Here is a 21,404-nt window from a genome sequence, read left to right on the forward strand (position 1 = left end):
TATGTAGATAACTGAGGGCCACAAGAGAACCAAGGAGAGAGGCTGTGTGGCTTTCTTCGCTTTAGTGTGCGATAAGTAGTTACCAACTTACCTGCTTGTCCACTGAATCCAGGAGTGTAACACCAGCCCCACAGGCCTCTGCTGCTTGTCCCTCCTGCCAGCAGGAGGCTTGTTTGTGCCAGGAGCTCCTGTGTCAGCACAGCTTTGCTAAAGTCAGAGTTGGCACCACTTGCACTGTGCCACTGCAGTGTGCTAATTTCCTTCAAAGCAAGAAACCGTGATCCTGGGCGAGGGTCACATTTCAAATTTTAGTCATCAAATTCAGAAGACGACAGCACTTGATAGTTCAGTATAGCATCTGGCAAAGCATGTAACACAAAATCAGAAATTATAACAAGAAGCATGTGTATTTAATTTCATTTTGTAGGACTTTAAATGTGTTGGTTTTTCTTTACCAGTTCTCTTGTATGAGCAAGTTGTTCCTGTCATATATCTGAGTTGCCTACAGCTACAAGTAGAACAACTTGTGTGTTTGCAAATGAGGTTATGTTTTTTCATATGTGCATCTCTTTTTGGGTGGTAACCAGCAGTACCAGCTGTAGAGTGAATAGTTATTCACCCTTACTGCATAAGGGAAGCTGGTTTTTATTTGTGAACAGGAAAGAGAAAGTGAGCATTAATTTTATGGTCTTGATTTTATTTTTATGATGGGGTGGATTTCAGCCCGATATTGAAATGTTAACGTTTGGCTTCTATTTAGAAAGAGAGTTGTTGTCCTGATAATCTCATGGAAAGCTATATTGTTCTTAGATAATCCACTGCTGCTGTTTGACTTGCAAAACTTCAGGCCCGTGTACTACTTGGGGACTTGCAGCAGCATTTCTAGCAGGCTTACAGAGACGCATTTTTAGTAAGGGACTAGAATACTTAATAATTTATTATCTTTGTAGCTCACAAATCAAAGTATTTCTAATAAAGCCAGCTCTCAGCAGAGCCATACAAGTATTTTTGCCTGCAGGCTTTCTCTGATCTTGCAGCTGGGCCGATGGTTAACAAGTGAGTTAATTTTGTGCATACAGAGCTTTGCCTTTTCAGCATCAGTAGAGAGTCCGATTAGTTCTCTGCTAACTCTTGGAAGGAAGCAAAATGAAATCATTAAGATCACGGTAAGTTTTGCAATGCAGAATGAGTTGATGGTAGAGGAAAAAACAGGTCTATTGCTCTGAATTTGCAAGTAGTATAAAGTGGAACATTAAATGTGCTTAGAAGGGACAGAAACAGTTCAAGAAATTTTAATGGAACTGGACATGCCGATTTCAGAATTGGAATGGTTCTGTTGTCAGGCTCCTTTGACTTGTTTTCTGTCCAAGAAATGAAACATTTGTTCAAATTCTCTAAACAGATTAATGAAGAATTAATCCCTTGCAGGAATGGATCAAATTAACTTTCAATTCTGCATTTCATGAAGAGACAAAATTATTTTAAAGCGGGCCTATCACTTTGTTTTGCAAAGGCATAGTTGTCTCTTGCTCTAGTCACTGCCTGACACAGTAAATATTCATCCAGTTTCTTTTCTGCCTTGGAATAAATACATAACTTAGTAGTTCAGAACATGCTGAATATCTGTATGATCTTTCATCAGGGTTTCTTCATCTTGAAGCTCAGGAAACCAAAAGGACCTCCTGTATATTCTAAAAGAATCTCTCAAAGGGGGGAAATATCAAAACCTGGAACTTTCATGGAAAACCTCCTGGCTCTGTTCCCTTCTCTTCACATGGGAGATGGGATTCAGAGACCTCTGTTACTCTTACCAGTAACTGGGCATAGGCAGACTTTTAGATAAGTAGAAGTGTTGTGTGGGGTAGAGCTTGCTTGACTATTTGTAATTGCTAAAGGGAGTAAGTCAGATTTCCCATCCTCTTTCATATCTAGCCTGCTACCAGACTCATGTTTTCATGAGTCAAAATTATTTATAAATATTTGCAATGGACAAAATCAGTGTGTTGGCTGACAGTAGTTTGGGCAATGCAGCCACCTTTAAAAAGACTTTTCTGTAACATGTGGGAGCAACACTGTTACTTATATGAAAAAGACAGAGTCAGGGCAAAGATACTACCAGCAGATGGATTAAGTCCTTTGAAGAGAACACTTCTTTCAAATTTTTGCGTTGGGGAAGGTTTCAAGCATGATCTACCCAGATGTTTGCCACTGCCTTAAACTAAGCAGCCACATACAGCTCCTATTTACACATAAAGCAGAATTACTGCTGCATTAAAAAAAAAAAAAAAAAAGACACTTGGGCTTAACTTTCGTGTTTTAACGGGTACAGTTATTTTGAAGGTAACTATCAAATTGCTTTTGCAATAGATTTGTTATGACTGTTTCCTAAACTGTTTCCTGTCCTATTTTCCTTCAGGTGTCTGAACGGTTAAGTCAGCCAGGAGTAGCCATAGGCTTGGCTTGGACTCCCTTAGGGGGAGAGATCATGTTTGTAGAAGCTAGTCGCATGGATGGAGAAGGTCAGCTTACTTTGACCGGTCAGCTCGGGGCTGTTATGAAGGAGTCAGCGCATCTTGCAATTAGCTGGTTGCGCAGCAATGCAAAGAGATACCAGCTAACCAATGGTAGGTTGGGAAAAAATGACAAGCAATATGTAGCTGTATTGCATCGTAGAGATTGTACGCATCCATTGGCCTCTTGTTGCAGGGATGCACATAACAGAAGAGTTAAGATTGCATGGAAATTCCATGTCCAAAAACTGGATATTTTTCAACAAATCAGCAGACTAGAACAGTGGAAGTGTTGCCTTAACAGAGAAAGGGTTTTCCAGCAGGCAGTGCTACGCTGAAGATGAAATCATCTCTAGGGTTCCTTTTTTTGGTTCATCTCCCAATTCCTGCCACACTGAGGTGTTAGTGGCCTGGCAAACAGGTCAGTCTAGGCAGAACATGAGCTGCCACTGCAGCCAGGCCAGTCCCTCTCCCCACAGCAACCTGGAAGGCTGGGGGCAGCCTTAGTTGTGGCAGACTCTGCCTCTTCTACATTCAGGATTTCCAGTCAGGGTTTCCAGCAGTACTTTCGTGGTGTAGATAAAGATATGCAAGTCAGTAGTTTTATTCTGAAATTAAGACACAGTTTCTGTTAAAAGTAGGTTTTCATAGTCCAAGTTTTAATATTTTGAGAATTAGTTGGGTTTGTAGGGCAGCTGTTGACCAGCAGTGCAACAGGGTTTCAGCCAAGAAAATTCTAACTTCTGGTTTTTGTTTTAACCTCCCAGGAGTTCTAGAAGTGTGCTTTTTAGTTTGATCATCTGCTGAATAGTCAAGAAATTGTCCAGTATCTGTCATTATTTACAGAAGTTTAGATAGTTGAAAACCTAAATTGAACCAGCATATGAAATGCTGCTGGCATGAACTACGTACACATTCAAATCTCTAACTTACAAACTTACACTGTTATATCCTGCAGGTTAAGTAAGGCAAAAAGATGTAAATGAGAGATGTACTTTGTAATACTGGTTAATACTGGGTTTCTGTGGATTGCTGATTTTGTGGTATGTGCTCTGAAAATGGACATTTATGGTTTGCAGCATTAAAAAACCTACAAATCTTATGTAGGAGTTCCTTGGTTTCCACACTAAACCCTATCCTGAATTTCCCAACACATGCAAATGCTGAGCTTATTGGTTAACTTGTTATGGTTTTGTCTAGGAAGCTGGATGTAGGAAAGCTTGTTGGGTTTTGGTTTTGTTCATTTTTCTAGGGCCTCTGCACCAGAGTGTTGTTTTTTCAGCCTACTGTTAAAAAAATGGTGCTAAGACTTTTAGTTCTCTGGTGGGCTTTTAGAATAAAGACTGGGAACAAAATGAGTTTAGATTTTTCACATTCAAACCATTCTTTTTTTTCTTAAGCTTCTGGAAGTTTTGATCTCCTTGACAACACTGACATCCATCTGCACTTCCCAGCTGGAGCTGTCACAAAAGATGGACCATCTGCTGGGGTTACCATAGTAACCTGTCTTGCTTCACTCTTCAGTGGGCGGCTGGTGTGTTCAGATGTAGCCATGACAGGAGAAATTACACTGAGAGGCCTTGTTCTTCCAGTAAGCATCATTTGAGAAAAGAGCTAAGTTGTATTAATTCTCCATGTTCTGGATATAAATTCTGCTTACAGCCATTTACAAAAGCAAAGTCTTGCAGGATCATTCCTTAGCAGCAATTGGTCTCTCCTGGCGCAGTCGTTAGAGGCTGACAGAGGCCAGCCTGCGCTAGTGCTGTACCACTCCGCTGCCTGCTCTGCATGGAGCGTTCAAGCCAGCCTTGATGCTGTTTTCAGGGAAAGCAAATTAAAATGCCTGGTTAGAAAGGAAACCTAGAAATCCTAACATTCAAAATGGTTCCAAAATACCTATTACAATTTCTAAACAGGCTTCCTCATAGTATCGCTACAGAAGTACCTCCAGTTTCTTTGGAAAGTTGTTCCTTAAAGCTCTTAACAGTAAGTGCATATAGGTTACTCTTGAAACCACCTCCCTACATGTATTTTTAAATTCTTCTTAAATTTTGTTCCTGGTATATAGTTCAGCTGAATGGTGTTCCCGTAAAGCTTTTTCAAGGCATGAAGGCAAAGGAAAGTTTTAAAACAAATACAGCTTTAGTTTTAAGTATCAAGCAGAGCCCAGCATAAGTGATTAAGCAGATATGGGAGTTACCATCTCACACCAAATGACGGACAAAGGAAGAATGAAGCTGGAAAACAGTATTCTGTTTCAGGCAGTAGAGGGTAAGATAACTTGAAAAAGATGGCAGGCTAGAAGGATCTCTGAAATAGCATTCTGGTGGCAGTTAAGACTGACACGATTGCCTGTTGTTCAAGGCTCTAGGGCAAAATAAACACTGCATTGACTCTGATCTGGTGCAGGCTTTCTTTGCTTTCCAAAAAATTGCCTTTACTGCACCAGTGACCAAATTTTTCCTATTGTTTAAGGTGGGTATCTGTAAACAGTAACCCAGGTTTACCTTCCTTCTGAATGTTGTCTAGAATCTAGTTACTATTATTAGTAACTTGATTGATAAGAGCATGCCATTACCTGCATCTGCTGCCTGAAAGCATGCAATGAGTAAGTATGTAGCATTGGCCAGACTAGACGGATCACCACGGGGGCTGGCACTTCACTACTACCTTGTTTCACAGCAACCTAAATTTTGCCCTTTGTGCTATAACACAGGGCTATCTCTTCCTCCAAAGCATGGTAAAATTACAAGTTTCTTCTGTGAGATGGTTTTAAAATAGGATTAGAAAAGAGTTCAAGGGGAAGAAGCTACAGCTGGGACTAAAAGAAAAACTAATTTAAAACCCCTCTTTACATCCCCCTGCAAACTCAAACAGGTGGCTTACTGAAGTGATGCTTGCTTTTCTGGAACAAAGCCATCTTTGCAGTTTTGAAGCACAAGTTTGCTTTTCTGTGCATTTTCTGTTGAATAACTCGAGTTATTCATCATGTGGCATTGCACCCTTACAACATTTTTCCCCCAAACCTAATACTGTCTTTATCTTGAAAGTCTTCTGTTCTACTGTAGGTGCAGGATTTCAGCACACTACATAAGACTTTTGGGGGGGGGGGGGGGGGAATCCTGAAAAGTAATGACTTTTCCACTCTTGATACTCTTGGACCTGCACTCCTTGATTGATTTTTGTTGTGGTTTTTTTTTTCGCCCTCAACAGTTACAGAAAGGGTACTGCAGCATATTAACATATTTCCCTCATTAAGCATGTGAGCTAAAACTACTACCACATTTTTAATTACTCTCCTAAATGACTGGGGGAAGGACAACCCTTCATGAAAATTTAACTCCTGGTGTGATTTGTTACAATAATTATTTTACTAGATTAGTATCATGGATTTTTTAATAGATATATCTCTCTTCTCCTTATTAGGTTGGGGGAATTAAAGACAAAGTCCTGGCAGCGCACCGAGCTGGACTGAAGAGAATTATCATTCCTCAAAGAAATGAAAAAGATCTTGAAGAAATTGCAGTGAATGTACGGCACGATTTGACTTTTGTTATGGCAAGCTGTCTAGATGAAGTTCTTAATGCAGCTTTTGATGGAGGATTTGCAGTTAAGCCCAGAGTTGAGCATTTGAATAGCAAACTTTAAGCAGGCAGGCTGAGATTACTTCTGTATCAAATTTAATGGAGATCAATAACTATCAGCTATATACGTATCAAGTATAACTATGAGCTAACTTGATTGCATTTACACCCACATTTAAACAATCAAAATAAAAATATTACTTCAGCAGTTAACAACCTGTAACTACGTTTTACAGGCATTTGCTGCTTTTTACCATCATCAGCAAAGACTCTTGAAAAAATTCCTGATAGATTCAAGCATGAGAAGGCTGAAGCTGTTGAGAAACAGTTCCTTAGCTTATCTGGCATATATGTATAGAAGTGTCAGCAGCTGATTACATCTGCAAAGAGGACACACCACAAACAGGGAATAATACGGGATTCTGTAAGCCATAGTCAGAGAACACAAATTGCAACAAGAGTGTCTAGTAGACAGGGTTGTTACCAAAAACAAAACTGATTTAGTGCAAGAGTCGACTTATTTAGGAAATAACGTTCACTATGCTAAGAAGCAGTAGCCTCACAGGAAAAAATAAGGTTTTGGAAATGTAAGAGCTAGGCTTAAGGGATTTGAACAGAAGCAATATAGTTTAAATTAGTAAGTCCTTTCAGCACTCAGTTCTAGTTCGTAGCAAGGTCAGTGCAGACATCATTTTTCAGAGCAAAGTCCAGAAAGCGCCTCCAGAAGAATTGAAATGTACCAGTTCTTGTGGAGGGCGGGAGATAACGTGCTAACGAGTTCATGTACGCAGTTGTGCTTACAGCACTTGAAGACTTTATGGAAACACCTGGTCACATTTTGGAGGGACAAATACATCTCCTTCATTGTTACCCGAGAGAAACCAACTTGATTCTGGGATGCCTACAGTTCAAGTTTAGCCTATAAAAATTAGATCCATTTAAGCAAAGCCGAGACAATCATGGATCGTCCCATTGCATTAGGCACTGTATACCGTGAGTACTTTAAGGTTGAAGAAAAAGTCTGTCACTACCCCATCGCAGGTGATAGCCTTGTCTCATCTCTTCCTTTGAACGTTAGCAAAGACAGAAATTTCAATTTATGTAATGCAAGATCCTTTAGCTTTTCATTGTTCTATACGAGGGTCAACCACAAAAGAAAAGGCAGTACGTTACATTTTCTTGTTCATTAATTCTGAAACAAACTCAAGTGTGCTTAGGAAACGTAAGTCGTACCGGTGACGAAAGCCTGTTATAGCAGCAGCCTATCACTCAAAAGTAACGGTTTGGTTTGCTTTCATTTCCATAGATAGAAGGCTGATATACCTGGATCATAATAGCACTGATATAGTAATAAATTCAGTGGGTATTTCTGCACCTGATTTACTAAAGATTTTACAGCTTTCATGGAAGACTCCATCAAATAAAATTATAAAAATAAAAACCCCTTTTGTTTCACTATTTTAGTCACTCACTAGCCAAGTTCGCAGGGCAAGAGGCAACAACCAGAGTCGCAGAAGACCTTCTGCCTTACTTGAACACAAAAAGTACAAAGAAACTAGCCAATCAGTAAAACACCAGAAAGGTACGATAAGTAATGTGCTGCGTTGCCTTTAATAAAAACCAGCAGAGGGGAAAAAAAACCAAACTGAATGCAGATCGAATAACAATCCTGCACTGCTTTGCACCAGTGAGAAGACAAGACACGCATGTAATTCCAGTGCGGCCTGTTTATAGATGTAGGAAAAAAACTGCGTTTTTGGGAAGAGAGTACCGAAAAAAGTTTCCACAGCAATTTCACTACAGAATAACAGGGAGTTGCTCCCAAGCAAAGCTAAGGCATGACTCTGCCACCCCACCCCACTGCCTAAGTCTTGTCCACACAGACTTTATCCGAAAGGTGAGGGGTTTAATGCTGCTCTGAAGCTGTTCAGAGGCAGGCGCTTACAGATTTCATGGTCCTGCTTGCAGAGCTGACTCGGTTATGTTACTTTGTTGAGATTTTAAAAGTAAAACTTAAGCATTACCCATTATAGCCAATATTACAGACACACATTTAGTACCTTTTCGTTTCCTTTGCTGAACGCTGTCAAGAAGAGCAACGATCTGTGCGGCAGAAAGGCAGAAGAGTAAAGAACTGCTAAAGTAATTTCCATGTGCTAAGGATTATTCTGCTTTGCAACTGACAGTTAATTGAATCTGATCTTAAACATGTGTCCCTCAGAATATACCATAAGATAGCTAAATCTTATCAAAGGTAAAAAGAAAGCAGTGGTAGCTCCTTTGCTCTACCCACACGCTAAATCATTCCAGGTAGTAACTATCCCACTATTGCAATTCATGCTTTAATTAGAGTAACTTTCAAAAGGTACTGGCTAATACAACAGTACAGGCAGCAATACATAACAGTTCACCTGGTTTGATTTTAAAGCACTACTGCAAACAAGAAATAGCAAGAACTGTCAAAACAGAACCCAAACAGTAACATCCACCTTTGTCAAACATTTTCCTCTTAAAGCTTTTCATTGCCTTTCAGGAAAAATAACAACAGAAGTAGTGCTAGTGGACAAATGCAAGGTCGTCTGCATTTCATCTGCTGAAGACAAATTTGAATACTCTTTCCCGATACAACAAAGGAAAACAGCACTTTCTAAAATAAACAGCTAATGTTAAGACAATGTCAGGCTTCAATACAGCATTTATTTTAGGTAAGGTAGCAAGCTCTACAGATTTCTAGTATGGGGTTTTTTTTATATATAACAGCGTAGTTACCAGATTTGCAAACTCGTTATCAGAGATCCATGGAATTAGGCTTCTAATACTTTTGAGGATCTGGGCCTAAGTATAATTTCTTCAATCACTCCATCTGATGGTGGATATGAGACGTTTCACACAGATCTAAACACTAAGTGGGAATAAAACTAGCTTACACTACCGTCAGTCAGCACACACTAGCTCTGCTACAGCGCTTGCCACATGTAAAAGGTGGAAAACTGTCTGGCCATAACCAGTTGGCTTCTAAAGTTCATTACAAACACGAACTTTTACAGACCCCTTCAAAAGTATAGTCATGATCTTCAGCCCATTCTAGCCTAAATAAAATCACTGCAGATCAGCACAAGGTTTTAAGATTCACAGGTCTGTTTGGGACACAAGTTGAACCATTCCAAGCACAAGCAACGGCAGAGAACAGTCGTACACAAGCCGTATGCTGAGGCAGCCCTGGTACTCTAATCGTACGCATCAGACTGCTGGGGCTTCCTATGGGTTTGCAGCTGGGTTTTCTTAACAAAGCTGGAGAGCTGAAAATCAGTTAACCTTGGCAGACAAACCTCAGTCCAAGGCGGCCAATCCCACGTGAGCAAGTGAGATGGTGAGTCAGAGATTCCTCAAAAAATACATGAAGTAGTTAGCCATGTTTCCGTCAAAAGCTAGAAGACAAATGGGAGGTAAATGTAGACAAGCTTAATTAGGTGAGAATAATTATAGAATTTAGACGACTGCAAACAATTACTTGGCTATTTATAAGAAACCGCTTCCAAAAAATCCTGCAGTCTAGCATTTTATTTACTGTCACAAGGTACCAGTCACTCTTTTAAATGAACTCTGTGCACAGTTCCAACAGCCTAAACACCCCATTTTAGGAATTGGAACTTTTACTACATGAAGCCAACTATTTCATTAGCATTTTATTAATCCATCCTGATGGCTTTTATGTTCCTTACCTGCAGAACTACTTACCTCATCATTCGTCAAAATAGTAAGATCAAGAGTTGCCTTAATAGATCAACTTCCGATAAGAAACGTAAGACAGTGCACAGCAAATAAACTGTATTTTAATGTGTTACAAAAGCAGTTAATAGCTGGACTACCTCTCCAAAGAGATACCTGCCACAACTAGGTTTGACAAAGATTTTGTTCAAATAGCTTGAGATGAAACAGCTTTTCACCTTACTACTACTTCTGTCTCCAGGTCTGTGTTTTGTAACACAAAGACCATCTATATTTGTGGTTAAATTTTTCACATACAGGCAGTCTGCATAAAGCTCAATATCCTTCAGAAGCCTTTATGGCTGGTGAATCACACCTGTAAGAGACTATATGCATCATAAGACATATCATGTCACTAAAATGATATATAAAAATCAGCTCAGGACAGTTACTTTAGTAACAACCAAAAGATGTGAAGACCAGAAACTGAGCAAGAGTATCAATGCGTCGAACTTTGAGCTAAAGCAAAAAGCAAAAGGTGGGTTTTTTTTTAATTTGCCAGGTATTCTTCTAACGACAAATATTAAAAGACTGAAAACAACTCATTCTGACTGCCTGGGGTTTTTTAAAACAACCGGTCTGGTTTTATAATTACAAATACTGTGTAAGGCAATACCTTCTTTGTACTGCAAAACCAACAAGTACAAGGATGCAATCAAGTTTCTAAGAATCTCTAAATTTCGAATGTGAATATTTTTTTTAATTTGGAAGTCTTAATGATTGTTTGTTTTTGTTAGAAGATAACTCAAAGTACAACAACATCTAGGCCTGTTTTTAAAGGAGCTTTCTTTCCTGATAAATCTTTGAACATAGCACACCTTTCAAGTTCAGTACATTCACAAAATAGCGCAATTAAGAACAGCATCACCAATGAATTGGCTACTGGAAAGAGACAAAATTTACCAAACATACAGGAATATAAGTTTTACCATAGCAATTATGCATATCAAAAAGATGACACCTGTAATTAATCTTAAAAAGATACAAAAAAGAGAAAAAACTGAATTACAGAAAAGAAAGTCATTTATTTAATGAAAAACTAGAAGTTAATAAAAATTAGCAAATACACAAAAAATATACACAAACAGCAGCAATACTATATAGTGACTTACAAAGGGGGGGGCGGGGGTAGGAAGGGAAGCAGCAGCCAGAGGCCAGGCTGCTCAACATGGCTTGTCAGTCAAAGGGGGGAGGAAAAAAACACAACAAAAACACGAAACAGTATCCTTTTCAACAGTACAATCAATCTACAAACAAGTTCTTAGAATTATTTTACAACATTTCCTGTAGAATCAATTCTTAATACAAAAGATGCCCATTTTGGGTGTATATATATTCTCAGTGGTTTACTGTTGACTTATTTTAAATATATTAGTGTTACTACATGCAACTGCTTCCTGTAATTTAACAGCCTTTCGTTTTATTTACCTTCATATACATCTACCCTCCATCTACCAAATAATTTGGCTGACAGTCAAAGATGGTTACCCTAGTTTCTGCTAAATTAAATGCAATGGTTTTAAACACTGGCCTGAAGAGGTTTGATTGCCATTTCAACACATGGATATAGTTACATTGATGCCTAAATTGCCATTTTCTGCAAAGAGCTGTGCAATGCTGGTGTCAAAGACTAGACAGTCACTATTCATAATGGCTGTTGCAATTCCCTCATGAATAGATCGAGGAGTTGCTTCCCAAGTCAATCGCCGCCTATGACCATTTAACTCAAGTCGATAAGCAAAGTTTTCTGCTTGCTTGCGTGTTCCTATCAGCTGTACAATTGCAAAGAACTGCTGGTGACCATCATATTTTTCCTGCTTCTCCAATACTAACATGAAATGAAAGCCAAAACAAGACTGCATCATAACCCAGTCAACAGCACCAGGAAGATTAATGTCTGTAGCAAGGAACACTATATCTTCTCCCTGAAGTGTTGTAATTGACTTATGTTGATGCATCAGGTGTGGCATTACAGCATCCAGAGAACCTTGCCATTTACATGAAGCACCAGGACATGGACAGGAGTAAGGCCTAAACTCACACAGATCCTCATGGTCTGCTTTTTCTGTGTGTGGCAAAGTTATCTCACAGCCGGAGGAGGCATATTTACATGGGAACAGTACAGAATTGGCAACTTTCTCCATAGCCAGGTTACGAATGGAGCCCAGCGGGCCTCGGCAAGTTGGACAGCACGTAAGTTTGGGGCGACAGTTGCTACAAACAAGATGGCCACTCTGACACTGAAGAATTGGTGGCAGCACATAGTCAAAACACACAGGACACTCAAAGAGACTAGCCAAGTCATTATTGGACGCTGTAGTGCCAGTCAGCGCAGGCACCCTCTGTGATGGTGTACACTTTGAAGTACCTGTAGGTAGTGCTGTAGCAGTCTGACGGCTCATTTCTGTAACAAGAGAGAAAAAAGAATCAGTATCTAAATGCATTTCATTTTCCTCTGCATTTAGTATTTCTCAATTTGCAAAGAAGCTTCAAAACAAAAGGGATACAAATGAAAGCCCAAACACCATGTAATGCAAACTGTGGATACATCTTGCGTAGAGTATCAATGGTGCATACTAAAATACAGACACTTGTATGACATACAAATTTAGCAAGCGAAGTTCTGCTAATTATTCTGCAGTGGAATTTACCTATTGGGAACTGCAAGGGAGATGAGTAAAGATATGCTGAAAATGTAACTGAAATCCTCCAAGAAGTTTTTGTTGTGGCTGTTGGTTTTAATACAGCATTTACAAACTGCTCCCCCCAGATCACTTGCACGTAACAACTAGGAGCACTGTGGAACGATTCTAAGGCTGAATTTTAAGTTGCTCTTTATTTAGTGAGATGAGAAACTAGCCGTTTTTAATGAAAAATGAACTTCTGGATATGACCTTCTCAGTAATTGTGTTTACTGTATAATTTTTTAAAGAAATTGAAAAACAGTAGCAAGGAAAAACATAGCTGAGAAGATTACTACACAGCTTTTTTCCCAGATTAGGATAGTGACTCTTCATTTTCATTACTAAGGCACATAGCTTGTGAAGCACATCCATTGCTTGAGCTTCCTGAACTAAACTGTTTGTGAAGATACAAGAAAAACAAAGTAATTATTTTATTCAGTAAGACAAGAAATTAAGAAGATTAAATTTGAGAATTAATTTTAACATATAAGTACTCAAACACCTCCAGTAATGTGACAATGCACTGCTGGTGAGGTTTTACATTCAGTGGCGTTTGCACTGCAGTTCTATTCTTTCTGATGTCCCCAGACATCTTTGGCCCTCGGACCAAAGAGCTTGCTCAAGCATTCAACAGATGCAGTAAAAGTACCATATTTCTTAACGTGTTACGGATGCTACGCTCTGTCATGTGCCCCCTAACTCTCCTCCTCCTTGTACAAAAGGAATTACTAGTATTACCAGAAAAAAAACCACTCTGTTTTGAAAAAAAAACCCCTTACATTCATATTAAGGAAAATTAAGTAAAATGCCATCCAAAATCGGCTTCTGTTACACATTAAAATTCTCAACCACCTTAAGTGGTTCTCTGCAAGTACCCCAGCTTTGTGTCTGTCACATACACATAAAGCTCTCAAAATAAACCTCATCTTTAATCTCCCTGCTATCTGACATGGAGTATTAGGCAATAGGCAAGCTTCCCATATTTAGCAGCATTTCACCCACAAACTTACTCATACTTGGACTATATACCTCAAAGCAGCATAATGTGCATGCTTTTGCAAGACATGCACTGTTTGGGGTATGAAGCGAAGGAACTAAGAGATTCATTCCAACATGCAAAATAACTTATCCCTTGACATTCAAGCCGTAATCATAGACAGGCAATTTCAAATTCTTCTCCAGAAGGACCTCTCCCCAGTCCAGAGCTACAAAAACATGAGCGTCTAAGACTCAGCATTCGGTCACTGATTTTGAGTCTCATATGTCCAATAACCACATCACCTCACCCCTCCAGAGTCTCTTCTTTCACCTCAGGCTTGTTGGACTAGGAATACCCAGTTCCCATCTTCAGGAAAAAAAACATTCGGTGGTTTTCAATGCTGGGCCTTAAATGATACTGCAGAGAGATGACAGGAATGTTTGTACCTTTTGGCCTTATTTTCCTACTGTAAGGCATTCTAGCTTAGATAAAAAGTTTAAGATATCTGTGACAAATAAAAGACATGTTCTGGGGAAGCAATGCCACATCAGCTTGTTGCAAGCAGATTCAAATGATAAAGCCTCTGTGACAACTGAGCACTGTTGCCATTTTTCTCCCGTAGGTGGGAGGCTCATGCCGGCACACTGCAGTTCTGTGCTCTAGAACAAATTATACACAAAGAATAATTGTACCCGGGAGAACAAATGCCAATCACACTGTTCCCTTGCAAAGATCTTATAAATCATATGCATAGTCATCTGTAAAATTCTAAAAGTGTTTCCCTCCAAATACTGTAAAGACGCACATTTCAGAGAAGTCTGTGTGTGCTTCATCTTACCCGAACCTATATGCCCTGAGCGAGGGATCCCCAGTAACACGCAGATAACACTGGTGAAAACCACTGTGTCAGACCAGTTCCGTAGGCAGTCCAACTAGCTGGGTGAACTCTGGTTTCATTAATTACACCTCTCAGAGCCCATTCATAGTTAAATTAAGCAACCTAGAAATTTTGCAAAAGACCTTAGGCACAGATGTACTCCCCACTGAAGCTTGCTAAGCTACAGAAGTGCTAAAGAATCGTACAGCCCTGTTTTATCACCGTTTCTGTCTGTGACCAGCCCTCACACACACCTTCCACAGCCAAGGTCCGTGCAAATGAGCAGGGAATGAAAATGAGCAGGAAATCTGTGAACTACACCATTGAGATTAGCATGTGAGCAATAAACTGGATAAAGCTATAAACTATAATTTACCAAGCCTAAACCTGCCCAAAGCCTACATTTTTCATCACTCTTGTTAACACAAAGATGAATAATACATCATAATGGAAAAGTCAGAGAAGTTCATTTTTATAGCTGTCTTAAAAACTACAAGTTAACCACAAGTAAAATTATTAACAGTGTAATACATTTAATCCACCAAACTCTCAAAAACATAAAATTACAAACCACGTAAAAACAACTGCAGAACTGGAAATAAAGAGTGAAAAGGCGAAAATGTCTTTTAAGATTTCCTAGTTGTAGATCAAGAGAAACTCTGGCCTTGACGACATCAGAATGCACGGACCTGATGATGAAACTGTTCTCAACACCGTTCTGGAGAAGGGTGGAATACACACCCTAGCGAGATGTCCCGAGGAACGAGATTTCACAGCTGCTACAAAACCAGGTTAAGATACTGCGCGTGACGCCATTTAGCAGTCGCTACCTATCCCCCTGCTGGCCTTACTCCTCGGCAAGCACGCACGCAGGACCGCCTTCCACGAACACAAAGCGCCGGCGGCCGATCTCCCGGTCATAGGGAGCGAAGGAGCTCATGGCGCCCCCGCGCAAGTAGAGCCGGGCCCGGGGCAGCGGCCCCGCCGTGGGGTGGGTAGGCCGGGGGGCTGCCCCCGACGATTGGCCCCGCGGTCTCCAGGGGGACCCCGCTCCTCGCCGTTACTGCGCCGGGCCCGACCCGGAGCCCCCTCCATTTAGGGCTGCGCACACTCCGCATCTGCCCGTTACACCCGCGCTCGGGCCCGGCGCCCCAAAATGGTTCCCCAAACTTCCCCCGCCGGGCGCGCCGAGCCGGCTCCTCCCCGCCGGCGCTGCCCCGCGCCCAGCTGCCGGCCAGCGGCTGAGGCGGCCCGACCCTGAGGAGCCATTGGCTGCGCCGGGCTGGGCCCTGCTCCCGGCCCGGCTCAAGTCCGGCCCCGCCGCCGCCCCGGGGCGCCCAGGGAGGGCGCGGAGGCCTCGCCCGCGGGCGGCCAGCCGCGCTCCGGTTGGGGAGGGAGGGAGGGATGGGGAGGGGAGGGAGGTACCGGCCCGGCCCCGCCCGCCCAGCAGCACCTCCCTCTCGCCCGGGGCCACCGCCCCACGGGCGCGTCCCGCCGGCCTCAGAGCACCGCACGGCCCCCACCGCCTCCCCTCACCCGGCGGCGCCAAGCCCCGCGAAACAACCATCACAAGAGTACGTGCTTCGTAGGTGCCACAGCTAGTTCTCTGTCAGATACCTAGAGACTGACTCATCTGACCATCCTCCCTAAATAATCGTTTTTCAAAGCTATAGATTCCATTCAAAACCCTTCGAATACATGAATTTCACTTCCGGTTCCTGCTATTTCAAGGATTCTGCCCAAATTACCATTTTCCATTGCTAATCTATAAAGTACCAATTTAGCAGGGATTTTCTCCATTTGTATGAAGATTATTTGATTAAGCCAAAGCACAATCTCAAGGAAAAGACAAGACCAACAGATTTGGAACAATGTGGCATATTTGAATCTCCATGTGGACTATTAAAAAAATTAGACCACGTTAAGGATAAAGGAGTTGGAAACCAAGGCAACATGCTTGCATGATGCACGCGCTGGGCTCAGAAAAGCTGAGGCATTATGGAACACAGATGCAATGATGATAAGATTGTGGAAGTACAAGTTTCAGTGGAGGCAACAGAAGAAAACACACCCCAATACATTTGTTTTGGTCGCATAAAAAGTAAGGCTACCGTGTCTGAGCAAAGAAAATTATTTTTTAAAATGTTTTCCTACTGGTTGAAATTCAAGTCCTGTTCAAGGAAGACTGTGGAAGCTTGTATCAGCACTATAACACGTGCAAATAACACCCAGTTACTATTAAAAAAAAAACCCCTACTAACTTGATACAAGGTGTGCTTCAGCTTCCCCCCCAAATGTGCACTATAAAGCATCCCCACCAGTTAAGGGACAAGAAAGTTTCTAGGCAAAGCAGAAAAGCTGAAGAAAGCCAGCACAGAAACCAAGAAACCAGGGGCGTGTTCTGAAGTGTCTGAAACATGCCAGCAGCAAAGCAGCTGTCTGTCCCCAAAACAAAACCACAAGCCCATTGACAGGTTAGCTGGTGTCGTATGCTCTTTGCTACGCTGTGATAAAATGAACAATGCCTGAAAAGAGAAAGCCTTTGAAACCCCAGATGGGTAAAAAAATGACAGCAAGAATGGGAAGATGCAATCAATTCACTGTTTAAACAGCTCAGCCGAGGTGCAAACATAAGGAAAAAGAAGTTCAAGAATATGATGTACCTCACATGGCATGGAATTAACAACAGTATATAGGAACAGACCAATACCCTTTCAGCTTCTCATCTTTCAAAGGCATAAAAGCTTCAGACACCGTTCTAGAAATCTCATCTGCATTTCACTGAAATACAGGGCACCTTTGACAAACTCAACACCATCCGCTTCTCCGAAACTGTCACTCATATAAAATAGATTAGACTCGGGTTTAATTTTAATTTGCTTTTGAGAGGGTAACTGAATATTAGCTTTCGAAAAAACCCACAAAACTATATAGTCAACCTAATGGCTAGAAGGGGAAAGGAAAAATCTCATTATACAATGCTGAAGAGTGATGCAAGGACAGAAAAAAATGCATTCTTACAAATGTCTACACATGATGAAATAAAATCTTTTTGCAATCACATTTCAGAACTCACTGAATTCAGCAACTTCCATTCAAAATGCATTCTTAATGCATTGCAGCCATCAACAAAGTAATACAAAATCTTTCAACTTTTTCAACTGTACAATCATATTTGGAAATGAGACTTTTTTTAAAATACCCTGTTGCAAAGCACTGGAAATGAGAACATTTCATTACAGCAGTCGAAGTTATGAAAAACACTGACAGGTTACTTTTTTCAAGTTGAGATATAAGCCAAAGAATGTCAAAACCCAAAAGCTAAACGAACTGTTGGAAATACACATTGAACAGGTGTAAAAAAGAACTTAAAAGATTATACAGAAAGATTAGCCAATATCATCAGGTATTTGTACAATTCCATATTGATAACTTCTGTAAAATATTATAAACAATAAATATTTTGTAAAATATTAATCTTTCCAATTTATCTTTTATAAAGAATCACCAATATTTCTTTGGCAGCAGAAGGAAGGTTTCATGAATGCAACAGAGAAAAGAAGCATGTATATATTTAGAAACAAGAAGGGAGGGGTATACACATACACAAGTATACACAAAGTACATAATCTCATGCCCAAGAAACTGGAAGTGTTACTGATACAGAAGTCTCAAGGGACTATTATCTTGAGAATGAAGGTAATTAAAAAGCACACTTTGTTCCGATTAAAAAGGGGCACTGGTGTATTTTAAGTAAGGAACTTTCTCGCAATTTTTAAAGTAACATTAGGTTAATCTTATATTAGAAATTCTTAGGATACCATATTATTGTACCATAGCTGCTCAATTATGAGAAGTCTTAAATGGCTGAGGACAACATCTATAGCATTACGGACAAGGCAGCTGTTCATTGTGTGTACTTACTATTTCTGAAAATAATTTTCCAAGGAATCTACCTTTCCTCTGTCCCCTCCTGCACTCACAATCGTCAATGTACAGCAAAACAGAAGGGAAAAGGTTTTAGTAGGCTCTAGTGAAAATATTGCCCTCACCACCACCAAAACCACACTTCAGCAAACACATATAACGTTAAGTGTATTATGTACAAGTGTCCTGGAGAATAGCTTGTGAATATTTTTTTAAATTAATATTTTTAATTCCTATTCAAATTTTAAAAGACATTTTAGGGCACAAGGTTCTTCCATTTTGAAGTCTATCAATTCATCTCTCACAGCTCTTGGGAGATGCTAAATGACAAAGGCCTGGCATGGTTAACATCAAATGCATGCCGGCTCCTGCAGCTCTGACAACGCTGGACACAGAAATGAACACACCTGCTTATTCACAGCCTCTGTACCTACTAGCCTACTTCAAAACTTTTAGAAAGACAGTTCATGACATAAATTATTAATCAATTACATAACACAATTTAGTCTCTATAAACTCTGGTTTTGGCTCATGAATTATGAATATTTTCAACCCTTCCAAACACTGTTTTCTTTATTGCCCTTAACTACATGCTATCTGTTATTTCAGACACCTCAGGGCTTCTCTTTTCCCACATAATAATTAAAAGCCAGAGCAATCCAATTTAACAGAACATTATAAAACAAGAAAAAAAAAGTTACAAAATTGAGGCAACTTCCTTTTCCAAAATGTCATCTGTCCAGTTCATCTCTTCATAAAAAATTACAAAAACTTCCACTATCTTGTTGTGACCCAGCCTGCCTGAAATTGCAGGTAGCTGTTTTCTTGCACCTCAAGATACTCCCTACCAACCCATCTTTCCAATCACCAGAAAAGGAAATCCCAGGGGATTTATATAATCATGGAATCAGTCATCCTCGTGGCTACCTCTGCAGTGAACCACCAGACCGTAACGCTCAATGTTTCTGATACTATCATACATGTTCTCCTGTACACAATGTGATCACTGAGTCATTGCTACTCAGCAATCCAGATCTCCTGCAAATTCAATGAATACTACATGGCAGATGCAGATACAAACAGCACTATATAAACACAAACGGTATTATTACACCCATCAAATTATAGCGACCTGTTTCTAATCCAACACAAACTTGAGCCTTGACTAGAGCTGTTTGACTTCTGCTTCATCACTATCATTAAGTGTTCCTCCTGCCTATCTATGCCAGAATATTAAACATCAACCCAGGAGATGTTTCTTTCTACCTACCAAAGATTTTCTTTCCAACAACTTTATAATGTAAAATTAAGAAGGAACAGTACCCTATAGAAGACATACAACCACCACATAAAAATCATATTAGCAAGCAACTCCTACCATGAGTGTAGCATTCATTTTTAAATGTAACAAAGAACTACAACAATTTTAAAAGTAACCCATACTTTAGCCAACCAGAAGATTCCATATTCTAGAGAATCAAGATCCAAGTTAGCATGGAATATCAGAGACTAGACTGCTATAATACTCCAGTCTTGCAAAGACAGACAAGCTGAGGAACAAAGTTCAGTGAAAAAAATGACTAACTGATAAAACCTTAAATTTCATTCTAGAATGAAAACCAGAAATGTCTGATCAAAAGCAGAAACCTGAGTCTGGACCACTCTGTACTATATAATCTGAGAACATCCCAGCTGTCACATGATTTTTAATTATGTGTAGCATTAAAAAAGAAAATAGGTTTATCTGTAAATTCAGGCCATCAAGAAATTATAAAGCAAAATAGGATGTTTATCTCCCCCATCTTTTGAGCTTGGAAGGTAAAGAAGCAGGACAGAAAGCAAAAGCTAAGGGAGTAAAGGAAATTCCTGAAAATTCAAGCTAGACTAAAAACAATTTATCAAATGCCACTGCTAGAAAAAGCAAATGCAGCAATGTATTAAATATACTGGTATAAGCAACAATAGCAAAAATTATTGCTATTTGGTAATCTACTGGAATTAAAGAAAGTTAAGCTGCAAATTTACTAGTGAATAGACCTTCTGCATTATATATAGTTAAACAAATATACAGAGAAAAAAGAACCATTCTTTAAATACAAACCAAAACCAAACGCTTGCATTAAAAAGATCATGGGCCACTTCCAAACTGGACTTTACTGTATTTTTCCTTTTTAAAAGCAAGCAAATAACTTATCTTGCTGACACTGCCAAGTCCCACCTACTACAGCAGCATGAAGATGGTGATACAGAAATACTGCTCAAAGGTGGATACTGCACACTCTTGAACTGTACCTGAAGCACTGCTCTGTGATAGAAGCCTTCTCTTTCTCCGTCCACTAGCTCTCTATCCTTCCTCCCAGTTTCGGTAGCCAGTCAATGGCCAGACCCTTCCTCAATGTAGGACACCTGAAACTCTAGCATGCCCACACACAGAACCTATAGCATGATAAACTATGGTATGAACTCAAAACAGCAGCTGTCCCACACTAGCCTTCTCAGATACCAAACTGAACATGCCTTTCCGCAGCCTGCCACAGTTTGAGCACAGTAAAGCTAACAGACATAAGCCAGAAGTACAGGTTTCAAAATAAAGATGGCAGAAACCACAGAATCTAACAAAATAAACTTCATATCAAAATACAGACAACTCTATGCAAACAATAAATAACAGGGTAAAGTTTTTATTTTTAGTAATATCTCATTTCCTTTCACCATGCACAGAGCACACTGAACTGAGCTGCATCAGGATCACCTTTCAACAATAATTCAGCACAGTAACTTCTATAAACACAGGCAGCTACCTCTTAAAAAGTTCCAGACATAGCATGTTGCAATAAAAAGTAAGGTAGGCATACAGAAGGATCAGCTACAAAGGGAAATAGTAACAGCACCAGAAAAAAAGGCAAGTTATTTTTAATGCTGTAACATATACTACCATTCAGAAGTATCTAAAGCAGGAAGCACTTAATCCTGTTCTACAAGATATCATAGATGGGCTCTGTATACAATTATGCTCTATTAGCAAAAAAAAAAAAAAAAAAGAAAGAAAAAAAGGAACAAAAAAGGAAAAATAAA

General features: G+C 40.0%; 2 protein-coding genes across 14 annotated transcripts in view; one reads left to right on the plus strand and one right to left on the minus strand.

Moving 5' to 3' along the window:
* Positions 1–10,404, plus strand: part of LONP2 (lon peptidase 2, peroxisomal) — a 48,519-nt gene extending 38,115 nt beyond the window's left edge. Inside the window, exons 13-15 of the mRNA XM_075101544.1 lie at positions 2,417–2,624; positions 3,911–4,101; positions 5,937–10,404. Coding sequence (XP_074957645.1) covers positions 2,417–2,624; positions 3,911–4,101; positions 5,937–6,158 — 621 coding nt within the window. The 3' untranslated portion in view covers positions 6,159–10,404. The remainder of the gene's footprint in view (positions 1–2,416; positions 2,625–3,910; positions 4,102–5,936) is intronic.
* Positions 10,405–10,867: 463 nt separating this feature from the next.
* Positions 10,868–21,404, minus strand: part of LOC142061039 (E3 ubiquitin-protein ligase SIAH1) — an 80,247-nt gene continuing 69,710 nt past the window's right edge. For 8 of the 13 annotated variants that reach the window (XM_075101551.1, XM_075101550.1, XM_075101549.1 and 5 more), the window contains one exon: positions 10,868–12,266. In XM_075101551.1, the coding sequence (XP_074957652.1) occupies positions 11,416–12,266 (851 nt within the window). In that variant the 3' untranslated portion in view covers positions 10,868–11,415. The other 5 variants (XM_075101548.1, XM_075101547.1, XM_075101545.1 and 2 more) reach the window with 5 other exon arrangements.

This window comes from Phalacrocorax aristotelis, chromosome 8 (genome assembly GCF_949628215.1).
Source record: "Phalacrocorax aristotelis chromosome 8, bGulAri2.1, whole genome shotgun sequence".
NCBI lineage: Eukaryota > Metazoa > Chordata > Aves > Suliformes > Phalacrocoracidae > Phalacrocorax > Phalacrocorax aristotelis.